At 35.1% G+C, this 14556-nt stretch overlaps 2 protein-coding genes across 2 annotated transcripts; one reads left to right on the forward strand and one right to left on the reverse strand.

Moving 5' to 3' along the window:
* Positions 1–1389: 1389 nt before the first annotated feature.
* Positions 1390–10848, reverse strand: LOC140439312 (uncharacterized). Its single transcript, XM_072529151.1, has 4 exons — positions 10709–10848; positions 5911–6147; positions 4765–5521; positions 1390–2461 (listed from the first exon to the last, which is right to left on the reverse strand). The coding sequence occupies exons 1-4, from the start codon at positions 10814–10816 to the stop codon at positions 1722–1724; spliced, it is 1842 nt and encodes a 613-aa protein (XP_072385252.1). The 5' UTR covers positions 10817–10848; the 3' UTR covers positions 1390–1721.
* A 352-nt stretch (positions 10849–11200) lies between these two features.
* Positions 11201–11849, forward strand: Trs20 (trafficking protein particle complex subunit 2). The gene is made up of 2 exons (XM_072529152.1): positions 11201–11347; positions 11455–11849. The coding sequence occupies exons 1-2, from the start codon at positions 11261–11263 to the stop codon at positions 11785–11787; spliced, it is 420 nt and encodes a 139-aa protein (XP_072385253.1). The 5' UTR covers positions 11201–11260; the 3' UTR covers positions 11788–11849.
* The last annotated feature ends 2707 nt before the right edge of the window (positions 11850–14556 follow it).

The raw sequence follows: 14556 nt of genomic DNA on the forward strand, positions 1-14556 counted from the left end.
TTTACGCAGCGGGTAATTATACGCAGAGTCGATTTAAATATACCGGTCTTAGCTGGTGTCATATGCGCACGTTCAAATGTCCAACAAAAGCATATCAATTGGCGGGCAGAAATATTGCTACACGTGCTTACGAAGTTCAGTTATTATTGAGATTTCAATGATAATACATAGATTCCTATAAGAAATAGCCGTGCAAAGTGTAACAAGGTAAGCGTAAATCTTTCTTGTACTATTGTTTTTGTGTTATCGAATAAAAACATTATTCGTACTGGGAATTGGCTTAATAGTTAGTTAAGTAGTTATGTTGTATGGGGTAATATTGCGCACACAATGAGGGTCTTTCAAACAGCTCTAGTTGTTATTAGCTCAGGCAGAAAATAGACTTCGTTACAAAATAAGGATGAATCAGAGATCAATGTCTAAACTCGTTCGAAAGCCCATCTTTACTGAAGAACAGGAGAAAGAATTAACTAAATATATCTTGGAACTAGTTAAAGTACAGACAGATTCTCATGTTACATATCCAAACTTGCCAGCATTTTAAATTCAAATTGTATCGTGTTGATTTTTAAGTTAATATATTGTGTTATATTTATGTTATAGTTATTGTTAAATTATTTACTGGTGGTGTTATTTTTTACAATTTAGTTTAATTGTGATATAATGATTAAATTTCAAGAAATTCTTACACTAACAGTTTCAAAAGTAAATAATTTTAAAAATCATATGATACACATCAGTACGACCCTGTTTGGCTTTCACGTGCTTCTATTGACAATTGGGAATTTGTAAAATGAATACGGTTTAAAATGTTTATGGTATCACTATTAGAGAGCTGAGCAGTCGATGTATAAATATGCAGATACAAATGAAATCAGGTACAATTTTTGTAAAGAGACTGAACTTGCTAGAAAAAACTGGGTAACTTTGTTCTTAAAGAGGAACCAAAAAGTAAGTCTGAGAAAACCACAAGGGACAAGTATTAATCGAATAATCGCCCTTTCATAAAATCGGGGTTAAAATATTTTATTCGAATATTACTTTAATAGCAGGTAAATTTGAATTTCCTGTAGATAGAATATATAAAGATTACGAGACTGGCATAACGACGAAATTATTTTTCAATGTTTTTCAATCTTATCTACATAGTTCCAAATTATATCCATTCAGAGAATACTCTGACTTCTGACCCATTTCACTGATCCCACGATCCCAGCCCAACAGTCTAGTAGAGTAAATTTAGTAATTAGTTTTTGCCACGTTGGTGGAATTTTGACTGGCTAGAAATTACTATATAAGCTTCTAAACTAAAAAACAAACAATTATTCACATGCAGTTTATTAACAAAATAAAACTGCATGAATTAAAACAAAAGTTTCATGTTTATTTTTAGAATTTTATAGTCGTTTATAGTTTAGTATTTACAAATCGATAGTTGTTACTGAAAATTAATAAATATACACTCCGTTTATTCTTTTTTTTTTAATAAAAAAAGGCTGCAACACTAAGTGTATCTGGGTTAAATAGTGAGAGGTAGGAATTTTTGTATTGTATTTTGGTTTTAACGGACATAATATTTATAGTACTATAAAACTGTTTTTGTTGTAAATATTTTATGACTTACGTCATCTTCGTAGAATTAAGGTACATACGAATATTACAAGGAAATAGAAAATTCAAGGCAGAATATTTACTGGACAAAAAATAAACTAGAAACGATTTTAACTATCTTGTTTAATTTCTACTTCTAATTGATGAACTTCTCTAAGATGATTTGTCAGATATTCACCTTCAGCAAAATTTTCTGAGCAAATTTCACACTTCTGAGTTTCGTGTAGTCTTTCATGTATACTCAAAGCGTAATTTGTAGCGAAACCTTTCTCGCAAGTTTTACAAAAGAATTCCTTAGCTTCCTCTATCCCATGTTTCGATTTCAAATGAGATCGTAGTGAAACTCGTTGTTTAAAACCTTCTGAACAATAGTAACAGATGAACGGTTTCTCATTAGTATGTTGTCTTTTATGAGTTTTTAAAGCATATGTAGACGAAAAGCCAGTACTACAATATTCACAAACATGGGGTCTCAGTTTTTCGTGAGTCATTCGAACATGTTTTAATAAAGTGGTATTGGTAAAGAACGCTTTTCCACAAGTACTACATTTAAAGTTCTTTAGACCCATGTGAACCTTTTTTTTATGCAAGACGAAACTATGTTTCATTCGAAAGCCTCTACCACATTCTTCACAAATGTACTGTTGAGCAGTATGCTTGTGGTAATGAAAGACGTGACATCTTAAACAGTCAAAATTTTTAAACGTGGCTCCACAAATAGAACAAACCGATGGACCTGCTGTATGCAACCTGATGTGTCTCTTCATGTTGTCTGATCTTACTAAACGGCTGCAAATATCACACTTGGTTTTTTCGTGTTTTCGGTTGTGCACAGTGAACGAATTTTTATCTAAAAAACAAAAAAAAAACACATAGATGATAGCAAAACAATAATCTTTGTACGTCGCAGAATTAATGATGTATCCATTAATTGAATATATGGCGATACATGTTATATATGGCAGATAATTCTAAACGAACTATAACTTAACAAGTTATAGCTTAACTAGCCTATCTTATCGCACATCTTCACAGCTTTGTACATAGGTGGTGATAGCATTACTGAATATAATAAAGAAAGCTAAACGCAGGTTCTATGAAAATTATAAGAAATATGTTAGGGAACCATTTGATCGAGGAGGACCATTTTACCCGACTTTCCCTATAAAGCACAAATTTGACGGATGTCATGTCATGTCATGAATTGTCAATATAAATAAATCAGATAAAATTAAATTATTAAAAGAATTTTTCACCAAGCAACAAAAAACAAAATTTGTTCAATTTATTAATGTTTGTATTTTGAGAACGATTTCCGAAGTGGAAATTGAAACGTCAATAACCTTACTTTAAACTTCAATTGTGGCTTATTCCCATTAAAATAGCAATTACTTTATTATTACAATTAAACAAATTCGTTTAAAAGAGACAGGACAATAGTCAAACGGTATAGCCAAATATGATAAAAATAATCACAAACTCGCAATCGGTGAGTATCAATAAATGGGATACCAAATGAGACCAAAGCTCATAATTTTAAAATATAAGAACAGAATAGAACACTATGTCATAGGAAACTTGAAAAGGTCGAGGCCCTCTAATGGCTGTGTGACAAGTTGGATGAGGACGTTTGGGGTCAGGGTCAAAATTGTAATGAACCGGTTCAAGCTGTACCGTCTGTATAGATGCCACTGGACAGGAAGTTTGCACTTGGCCATTGTCATGAAGTGCAGTGGGACGCCGAAGCTGAACGAGATGTACCTTTTACCATAGACGAACTCAACGAAGCGTTAAGTGCCCTAAAGACACGAAAGGCTTCGAGACTCGATGGGGTCTCACCAGAAGCGGTGAAAGAAGGTGTTTACGAGAGAGAAGGTGTCCGAGGTACTTGATGAATTTGGTCTCGGACTATCTGTCAGAGTGGAAAATTGTGGTAGAAAAAGGAGTGGTGATTGACGTGGCGGCTAGGGTGCCGCAGGGGTCGGTCCCAGGACCCGCGCTTTGGAACCTGGTATATGATGGGGTTGTGAGCCAATAATACGGACAGGATGTAACCACTTTCGCATTTGCGGACTACTTCGCTATGCTGGTAGTGGCGCGAGACAGGGAAGACCTTATCTTTGGTGCACAGCGTACATACAACCAAGTCGAGGAATGGAAGAGACCAAGGACCATACCTTTACAGATTTGGAAAGGCAGAAAATGACAGATGCCTATATTGTGAAATATCGGACACTATCTCATACACTCTATTGTTGTGCGATAGATGGATAGCCGAGAGGAGCCTGCTTGAGAGAGAGCGCTACGAAGTAGGGTGCAATCGGCCACGAGAAAGTGGTGGAAGAGCTGCTTATTTAATCAGATCGGTGGAGAGCAGTTCAGAGATATGTGAAGAGAATGTTGGAGAGAAAGGAACAACAAGAAAAGCGATCCGAAGAGAGGCAGAGTGCCCAGGAGCAAACCAGAAGATAAGGCAGAACGAGAAGCGGCGAGATTGAACATGAACAGGGAGGAACAGAGGGAGAGAAGGATTCAGTCGTAGTGAGAAAGTGCGAGAATGCGTGAAACTTATGCGCGAAACTCTAAATCAGGGCGGTCCAGCCGCTAGAACCGAGGCCGAAGGAAAATGTTTCGAACATTTTGATCACCCACCCCCCATAAAAGACGAAAAAAAATTTTTTTAGGAGATCACTCCACCACTACAAGAGCACTAAAAGGATGTCATCATCTCTATAAAATGGACAGAGCAAAAATGCAGAGGTGTAGATGCAACATGTTTCCTGCAACTACAGAGTAATTGTTCACCAACGCCATAAGTACCTGGAACAGGCCCTGAACAGTACCTGACCAGGTAACATATATTCTCCTAAACGAATAATAGGCTTTCTTAGAAGCCTAGATCTGTTGGACTAAAGATATAGGGTATACACAAAAGATCTTACAGACCGCAGTGTGTAAATGTCTTCGAGGCCAAGCAACTTCTTTGAAATTTACAATAACATTTGGTACGTGATATAAATGCAACATTATCAAGTTGCAATGAGACTACTGTTAGAAATAAATAATAATAATAATGTAAATGTACATGAAATGATACTATCTGTTTCAAAACGAAAATTTGAAAAAGTAAAAAAATAAAAATAAATAAATTACCTGAAAAACTTAAATTACACGTTTCACACCTCAATCTTGTAATCGTAATACGATCGTGGACTTTATTAAGAACATCTTGATCTAGTGATTGATCTTCTTGATTTGTGTCTGGTTCATCCAGTTCTGTTTCTACAGTAGTTGTTACATCATGTGTTACACTTGTGTCTTCATTTGAATCTTCATTATTTGTTGCTTCATTAGAATTCTCAACGGGCTCTAGCTTAGGTAGGATTTCATTTTCAAATAGCATAGATTTATTATCTTCAGAATTATGTGAAGAGTTTGACGACAAGGGGCGGGTGATCAAATAAGGAGAAGATGGTGATGGACAAACATAACTGGCTGCTGAAGAAGATGCATGAGGTTTATCAACAATAATTTGCGAAGACACGGAATTAGAACTACAGTTCTGAAGCCGTCTCAGTAATAATCCATCTATCTCGTACATGATTTCTTGCCTCTCAATCTCTGAATATTTTCTGAGTTTGTTAGCAAACAGCCTTCCATATAAGTCGCAGTCGTCTTCTATTTTTTGTTCTTTATTGAGCATAATCTGGTTCAATGTATTAAAAGCGTTTGCCACCTCCTTTTCTGCTTTCTCTAAATCAGGCAGCCTGACTTCACGTCTTCTCCGTACAGGAATCGGGACTTTCGTATTATTTGTTTCTGTATTGGCTTTAGCACCATTTGAAATTCCTATTTCTTGTTCTCTCGTTTCTCCGCTAGTAGCTGTTTTTTGTCCAAGACCTAATGAGTTCTAGAAAAATACATAAAATTACTTATTTTTCTTATTCAAACAAATTCTGAAAATTTTCCCCATTGCCTTGGCGCGGTAGGCAGAAAGCGTATTACCAAACTAGCACCAGCCCATGCGGAATTCGAATACTTTAATTTTAAAGGAAGTTTTAGCAATATTCTTTTGGAGTGATAAAGATTACTGGTTTATATTTGCTGACGGCGGTGTAAATTATAGAAATCTATGGAATAAAATTGTGATAGTTGTCCCCTTCTTAGAAGTTAATACTAATAATATGCCTGATCTTTTTCTGGATGACAGAGCTTTTGCTTTTAAAACTCATCTATCATATTAAACAAGTAATATTTGCTAACCAAACAACTTGTAAATTATTTATTTATTTTACTTACACTTTCTCCTTCTATAATGGGTTTGCCTTTATATATGCCTCTTAAAAATACCTCCATAGCATCATAGAATATCCAAACGGGCTTGTAAATTTCTTCTCCTCGCATACCAGATCGAATCGAATCCTGTTTTCTTTTGAAATTCATCCGAAATGCTGCCATTAATGATTCTTTCTTTTTTTTAAGTTCGGAAACAGGAATTTGAATGGTGTCTGCTATGTGATTCCATGCATCAATGACCTGAAAAATATTGCAATGTCAGATTAATGTTGTATCTAAATATAAAACATATTCTACTATTTATTAAATAATAGTAAAGACCATTATTGAGGAAAAGGCTAAATTATAAGGAGAAAAAGACCTATGGAATACAGAAATTCCCTACGGTATGGAAAGCGGGAAATCTCATTATCATCTCTAAACCTGGGAAATAAATGGAAGAACCGGGTGCTTTCAGGTCAATATGCTTGTTAAATACACTGAACAAGCTATTCGAAATCCTCATAAAGTCAAGGCTTGAAAAAGAAATAGAAGAAAAGGGAGCCATGTTGGACCGCTAGTACGGGTAACCATCAGATTATTGAAAAAAATGGAAATATCCCCATACCGGCAGAACTTGGTGATGAGGAATTATTTCACAGACAGAAGCATTAATAGGAGGATATCTGCAAGAGTGCCACAGGCCTCGGTTTATAGTTCATAGACCGAACCCACAGGGTTCATAAAATTAAATAAAGATAGACGTGCGGTATATCTCATTTCATTATCATCATCATCACGGTACTACAGCCTTTAAAGGGTCTCGACATTCTCAAGCTTTCTGCGCCATTCTGCTCTGTACCTTCCTTGGATTTTCCAGTTGGCAAAATTGATTTTCTCAGCATGCTGTAATACCCCGTCTATCCACTTCAGCTGTGATCTGCCTGGTCTTTTTATTTTCACCAGCTGCACTGTTAAAATCTTTTTTATCATGTTCGATTTCGGGGCTCAAGCTACATGTCCTGCGCACTGCAGACGATTTCGCTTGATTATTGTGGTAATATATTTTTCACCCAACTAATGCTTATATATATTCTGCAGTTTTATCTATGTCTCCATATTTCGTTTTCACAGACCGCTCCGAATATTTTGCGTAGTACATTTTTTTCAAAAATCAATAGAGAGGGTTCTTCTGTTTTGGTTAGGGTCCATGCCTCTGATCCATACGTGAGAAAGATTATCAGTGTTCTAAGCAGTCTTATATAAGTTTCTGGGACAGACGTTTGTCTGTTTCGTTCATTACTAACTATTACATATGCTATTCAGCTTTTGATTGTGCTAAATTAGATGTTGGTTTTTATGCGCATCAAGACAAAATCGAGGATGAATATCTTAAGGCCCAAATTTTAAAACAGTCTCAGACTCAACCTAAAGATTATAAATCTCCCATCTCAAATTTCCATCTCCCATTTCACAAAATGAAATTTGCCTTTCAAATAAAATGGAAGGAAAGGTAAATTCCCCTGATTGTCATATTCTGAATATAAAAGTAGAGCATACTGTAGAATAAATTTGAGTCTTAATGCGACGTTTGCTTAATGACGGTAAAAGAGCCAATTAGAGGGTTGGCCAGCTTATAACCGACCCCTTTTTCAAGTAGAAAGATGCACTAGAAATATTTGAAACTCATGCAAAATCATGATATCACAAACGAAATTCGGAACTTGAAGCAATTCCCTAAAAGTAATGTCTTCTCAGGCTTTTCCAGTCGATGAGCTGTTGTTTTGTGAAAGATAGTAACCGAAAGAAACTAATCCCTAACGTAAAGGAAATATTTTTTTGCGACAGAAAGAGGTAGAACTGATTCGGGACGGATCCACATTACACCGAGTCTGAACAACCGCTTCAAAATTATGGTAATTTTAGAGCACTGTTGCGGTACGCAGCTGAATCTGTGGATAAAGATCTTTCCGAGCATTTGGTCACTTCTCAGATTAATGCCATTTACACGAGATAAAATAATTGATATTTGAGGTGAAATTATTCAACATAAGATCATGGGTGAAGTAAAGTATGCTAATTTTTTTACGATTCTCGCTGACGAGACGACTGACATTGCGCGTATGGAACAAGTGCTTGCTGTACTTGCAATGTATTGATTTAAAAGATGATAAATAACATAAAGTTAAGGAGATGTTTTTAAAGTGTATATTCGTAAATAATGTCCTCTGGATCGTTATGTGAGATGTGCGATATTGCGTTGGGATCGTGCAGTCTGTTGGTTCCTACTTAAGACATTAAACTCAACACACTACAGTTCTGATAGAAAAAAAATCGGGATCTCTTACCGGCTGATCACACGGGAACACAGTGAATTCACACACATGAAGCCGTTATAAGATTCAAGAAAATTTGTTCAGCGATTGTGCATGCTCTCGAAAAACTTCACGAATCAACACATTCTGGCAAAAATGTACCCATTTCTTAGATAAAACATTATCTTTGGGAAACCGAAAAATCTAATTTCACCAGCAAAACCTTTAATTTGATTATCGTTATCACAATTGAAAACAGACACCTCATTTATACACTTTTTAGTAAGGCAGGTCTCACTTTTACACAGATAAAATATAGCTAACAACCGCGAACCATTCAAACTAAACGGACATCACGAACTTGCTTCTCTACAACTACGTCACGACTTCAATCTACCCGCTCTTCAGTACGCGCAATACCTTATCTTGTTAATCATAGTATCATGTACTATAGCACGAAATACTGAAGATAAACCTACGAGAGGAAATACAGGCAATTGCATACGCAGACGACATGGTTATACCGGTGGAGTACTTCGAGAATTGGCTCATAATGAATAGGGCAAACACAACCCTTGAACTAGTTAGGTTGTGGATAGAGGAGAGAGAACTGACGCTAGTCATACAAAAGACGGAGGAAATAATCGCCAAGGGCTCAAGAACTAGAGAGCACGTTAACTTCACCTTGGAAGTAGAAAGTATCCTACCTGTTAAGAAAGTCCAATATCTAGGCGTTTGGGTGAACACATAATATATACGACGAAAAAAGCCAATCAAAGAACAGCAGCGGTAACAAAGATCAAACGTAAGAGGTCCAGTGACAGGTAAAAGAAGAATTCTTATGGAATTGATCCACTCCACCTCACTGTACGCAGCAGCACCAGTATGACAGCAAGTAAAGCGTAAACCAAAATACAGGAGAAATCTAAAGAAAGCTCAAAGAAATGTCCTGTTGAGGTTCGTCTGTACATTAAAGACGACTTCGACAGATGCGTTACAAGTGATAGCAGGGGTGCTACCAATTCACTTAGTAGTGAGGGAAAAAGTAATCACGTATGGTATAAGTAAAAACGGCAAAGCAGATAAGAAAAGGGCGACTAACGCGAAATGGCAAGTAGAATGGGAAAACTAACATAGAGCTGAATGGAGAAGGACACTTATACCGGACGTAAGAGACTGGGTAGGACATGTTCATAGAGAAACTAACGACGTCTTTACGCGAGACGTATTTAAAAAGACATTATGTAAAGAGGAAGATTTTCAAGAGGCTTCGGAGCCTATGAAGGAACACTGAATGTTCGATTCCATAAGGTTCACGAACGAGAGGGTAGAGCTATACAAAAGGGCGGGCGGATAATATATTGGAAGTGGCGAAAAGAAGAGAAAATGAATACAAAGAAATCCTGGGGCAATAATTAGAATGACAAAAAGGAAAGAGATCCTACAAAAATAAACAACAACAGGCATAAACGCTAAAGGGAAAAAATAAGAAGAGAGATCACGCGTGTTAGGACGGCCTAAACAAGACTAGCGGCGCGTGCGTGACTGAGGGTGGTTTTAATTTCTTAGGCAGGGCCTTATGGACATACCCGGGGGCATAACTTCCAAGAGGGGAAATGTACTCGGGCAAATCCTTTTACTATGAATCCAATACACGCGAGCTATCCATTTCGGGAGTCTTAACTAGACATCGGTCTTTAGAAGATTTTACACACTCAAAAAAAATATGTGAACATTAAAGCAATTTATTTTGATAGATTTGGTTTATTTTATCTGAGTTCAAAACAATATGTTTAGTATTATTATTAAGATAACCATCAACAGCTTTTTGGTTGGATATAGATGAAATCAATCGTAGGTAACTTAAAGTTACTCGTAATGTTGCTGAGTTTCAATATTTCCTTAAACTAATATATAAAATTCAAAATATATAGTCGAGATTGAATACGTAATATAAATTTCAAACTAAACGACCGCAAATGTATGAAGGATACAACAATTACTTCTTCTTCTAGTGAAATCCATTACTGGAGGTTTGCGATCACTACATCAAAAAAATCACTTATAAAATGGGAAAATGTCGAAAACACATGTGGCAACAGTGTTTTTCAAAAACCCAAAAGTTAAAAAGCGTATTTGCCAAACCTATTATAACTTTACCCCGTTGAAGTATGCAAAAATTGAATTAATATCCAAAACAAGAAAGGCTGATAATTCTTACATTGCGGAAATTGAGATAATATTTATTGGAATATTACCATATCTATTGGAAATCGATATATTAAAAAATATAACTAATAGCCTACTTTGATACTAATTGAAAGAATTTTTCTGTACGTATTCTGTAATTATTCTGAATTTATTGAAAGTCATGCAACACTGTACGACATTTCGACACAATTCTGACTCGTTGCAGCTCTCGGTGTCATCAAAGGAAACTTTAACCTAATAATTTTCATCTAAATACAAAAATAGCACTAAATACCTACTATAGAATGTAAACATACCTTGTTTTTATCCTTATGTAGCTCATTTTTTGGGTCCCAAATTGAGGGCTGTGATTGATACAATTCAATAAACTTGAAAGTCTCTTCATTGGTCCAGGAGAGTGACATTTCGGCGATCAAAAATTAAAAAAATCCGGTATTAAAAATTGGCGACTATGTGAATATTACTGGCCATGATTCCTTTGGAGTGTGCCCTAAAATCAGACATCATACGCCATGAACACAATGGCGATGGCCTGTAGTGGACCAACATCAACCATTGTGTATTAGGGTCTTTAAATTTACAACTATACTATTTTGACGATGGTCATCAATGACAAGGAAAACTGAAGGGTCAAAAATATTTAATTATAATTACAATTACTGTGATTTACTCCTAAAAAATAGTAGTTAGTTAATGTAAAACATGCCATAAGGAAAATTTAACTTTTTTTTGCCGTTTTTAGCTTGTTTGACATTGACAATTAAAAGTGGGGTTATGAAATTTAAGTTATATTTATGTAGGCAGTTTGTCAATAAAAATAAATGGTATTACTATTACATTAAAATAAAATGATCGGTACTTATTATTTTGTGATTGTAGGTCACAATGATAAACCTCTTTTTGAAATGGAATTTACAAACAGTAAAGATTCTAAGGTAATATTTTTATAAAGTATTATGTCAAAAGCAAATGTTTAGAGCCCTTTTCCTTGTTGAAGTATATATTATTTGCTAACAAAATTTAATTAGCTTTTTTGTTGTAGAAGGAAGACCACAGACATCTGAATCAATTTATAGCACATTCCGCTTTAGATTTAATTGATGAACATCAATGGAAATCCCATGCAATGAATTTAAAATCTGTAGATAAATTTAACCAATGGTTTGTCTCAGCTTTTGTGACGGCGAGTCTCATAAGATTCGTTATTGTACATGACAATCGTAATGATGATGGCATTAAGAATTTCTTTTCTGAAATATATGAGGCATATATTAAACATTCCATGAATCCATTTTATGAAGAAGACACACCTATTAAATCACCTGCATTTGAGAAGAAAGTACAGATACATGGAAAAAAATATCTGTCTAATTAATTTATGTTGGCTTTTTTTGTAAATATTATCAGAGTAAATTAAAATATATGTATAAGTTAAGATATATATCTTTTGAATATACAGATCATCCTTTTTACAACTGTTTTTAATAATTAATTAAATATCCTGAACTACTTAGGATATTGACTATTAATAGTATAAAAATAATTCTTAAACAAAAGTCAGTAGATATACTATCAGTGGTGACTTTTAATACTTGAGTTCGGGATTGAAGTCTCGATATAATTTTTCCATACACATTTAAATATTTACTGTAATTCAAATAATAATCCCTAAAAGAGATCTTTTCCAGTTCAAGATTAAGATATTTGATCCTAATACTTGCAGTGGTATGTTTTCATAAAATAATTATTTTTAATGAAAAGTCACTACAATGTATTAAGTTTTTTGCTGATTGAAAAAATATCTAAAAATAATTTATGGCATGATTTGGAATTTATGTCTTCCTGCTGTTTCATATACAACTGCTGTCTCAGAGGCATATGTGTAATCTCTTATTGCTTCGATCAATCATTGATGATCTTCCTCGCATATATATGCCATTTATAGCAGCTGTCTGCCTCTGAATCTGTGGTTGGTTGTTTATGGATTTCAATATTTTCTCTGAACAGAACTGTATGGTAATGTTCTACTAAACTCCTGCATTTATTCAAATATTTGGTGGTTGTCTTGTGTGAACTACTCAACACTCTACAACGGCTGATTATTTTTTGCAGTGACATACACAACAGTTCCTTTTGTGTACATTAAATCAAGTATTAACCCTAACTTTTGTTTTTTGACCAATGTAGACTGAACAGCAGTTTAGGGAGTGGCTTTGGCTGGTCTTAAAAACTTTCTTGTTTTGTCTTTGTTGGTTTGAAGAAGTCATTTTGTACAGATTTCGCCAATTCAATCTGTAAAATTGTTAATATACAGTAACTAAGTTTTAGCTTTTGGTTCCCACTGTTGTTCAATATTGCATAAAAATAGGTAGCCTGAGATGCACAGGACACCTGTGAAGAACAAATGAAAAGTATCCTCCCAGACAAACTCTATTATAAATAGCTGTAAGGAAGATCAGTGTGGCAAATTGACAATGGTTGGCAATGAGCAGGAATGAAAGATGAAAAGGACATGTGAAGTTCGAGGGCAACTAGGGCTGTAGAACCACCGATAAGGATAAATGTGGTGGTTTTCGCCTTGAAATTCGAAATTCTTGTCCAGATCTTTATCACTACCTCAATCAGCAAATTATCAGAGAGCAGCACCACAACTAGCTTACAATATGGTGAGATTTATACTATGTTCCCCAATACGCCTCTAAAAGTTGAACTTTTTTCTTCCATTTAAATTATTTATGGGTCACTTGGGACCACATGCTTTCATTTCACTAATGCTGTTATCTACTCTATGTAGAATTCGTATGGAAGAACTGCTAAGTATACATCTACAGCCACAGTGGCTTTTTGAATGGGCACAAGCGCTGACCAGCAAGTGGTTTAAGTTATAAGAATAGATGGAAGTCAAATCTATTTTTCATAGCATAGATAATATAGATCCCTCCATTTCTTAATTTATAAAACTCTTTTGTAGGCAGATACATTGTTCCAATTGAAAATAATTTTTTCTTAATCCAGTTTTTTAATTTGGTGGTTAATACTGTTTCATAATAAGTTAAGAGTAGTATTCACCAATTATGGTTTTACCATTTTCAAGATCATCAATGAGCAAAATTTCTCTAGCAATCTATATTGTTTGGCCATCTTGCATATCGAAACCTCCGGGCTGAATTTTTCCTCTGATTATATTTAGTATACAGCATTTGTCTAGTCCAAAGTGCATACTGACATCATTTACGAATATTTCTAGGTTTTCGTATCTGATCCAGGTGGTTTTGAGTGGAAGCCATTAATTTCAAATCATCCATATAGATGATTAAGCTTCGCCACGTCAGTTATTTTTGATGCTAAATCCTGAGTTAGTGGAGTTCAGTAGCTGATATAGTGGGTTCATCGCTAAACAGAACTAAAGTGGACTCAACGAGTACCCCTGGAAAAAGTGCTGGTTAATTAGAATATCTTCAGTTTCAATGTTTTCACCGAGTATTTGAAGGTGAATTTTAATTTTCCACTCCGTCATTATATGCTTTAAAAAGGTCACTATACTATCATCGACTTTATATAGTTTCAATATATCTATAAGCCATTCATGTGGTACTGAATCAAAGGCCTTTTTGTAGTCAATGAAGGCAGTAAAAAGGTTCCTTTTTTTGTGTACGCCTGGTTAGAAATGACTGAGCCGATTATAAGTTGTTCTTTGCAACCCATGGAACCCTTAGCGCATAATTTCTGTTGAGGCTATATATTGTTTAGCAAACAGTGTTGGTAGATACGCTGGGCTACACAGGATGTGACCAATTTTTACAGAGTTGGAAGACAAGTAATTTGGCGGTACTGGGCTGGATCTTGGGTGTTATTTTGATCCTTCGGTATTAGATAAGTGGTTTCCTGAGTAAGAAATAGTGGTATTTTCTGAAATTAGAAATAATATGACTAATAAATTAATACTGTTAAAAGCTCATGAACACTCCGAAACTTCTTTAGCAAGAAGTTTTGAACTCCGTTTGGTCCAAGAGATTTCCAGTTATGAAGCTCGTTGTTAATGTTCGAGACTTCTTCAGTGAAAGGTTCATAAGGAACATTACTGTAGTGTTGACAGTTGTTTGTCGTGCCTTCAGTGCCAACATTGTTGTTATGAGTAGCTGGC

This window comes from Diabrotica undecimpunctata, chromosome 4, assembly GCF_040954645.1.
Source record: "Diabrotica undecimpunctata isolate CICGRU chromosome 4, icDiaUnde3, whole genome shotgun sequence".
Classification (NCBI taxonomy): Eukaryota; Metazoa; Arthropoda; class Insecta; order Coleoptera; family Chrysomelidae; genus Diabrotica; species Diabrotica undecimpunctata.

Bases quoted from the DNA above. Each gene is read 5' to 3' on its own strand.
- LOC140439312 (XM_072529151.1), bottom strand. From the start codon at position 10,816: ATGTCACTCTCCTGGACCAATGAAGAGACTTTCAAGTTTATTGAATTG. The intron at 6,148-10,708 runs GTATGTTTACAT...AATATTTTTCAG, and splicing joins TACATAAGGATAAAAACAAG to GTCATTGATGCATGGAATCA. The intron at 2,462-4,764 runs GTAATTTATTTA...TTTGTTTTTTAG, and splicing joins GTGTAATTTAAGTTTTTCAG to ATAAAAATTCGTTCACTGTG.
- Trs20 (XM_072529152.1), top strand. From the start codon at position 11,261: ATGATCGGTACTTATTATTTTGTGATTGTAGGTCACAATGATAAACCT. The intron at 11,348-11,454 runs GTAATATTTTTA...TTTTTGTTGTAG, and splicing joins CAAACAGTAAAGATTCTAAG to AAGGAAGACCACAGACATCT.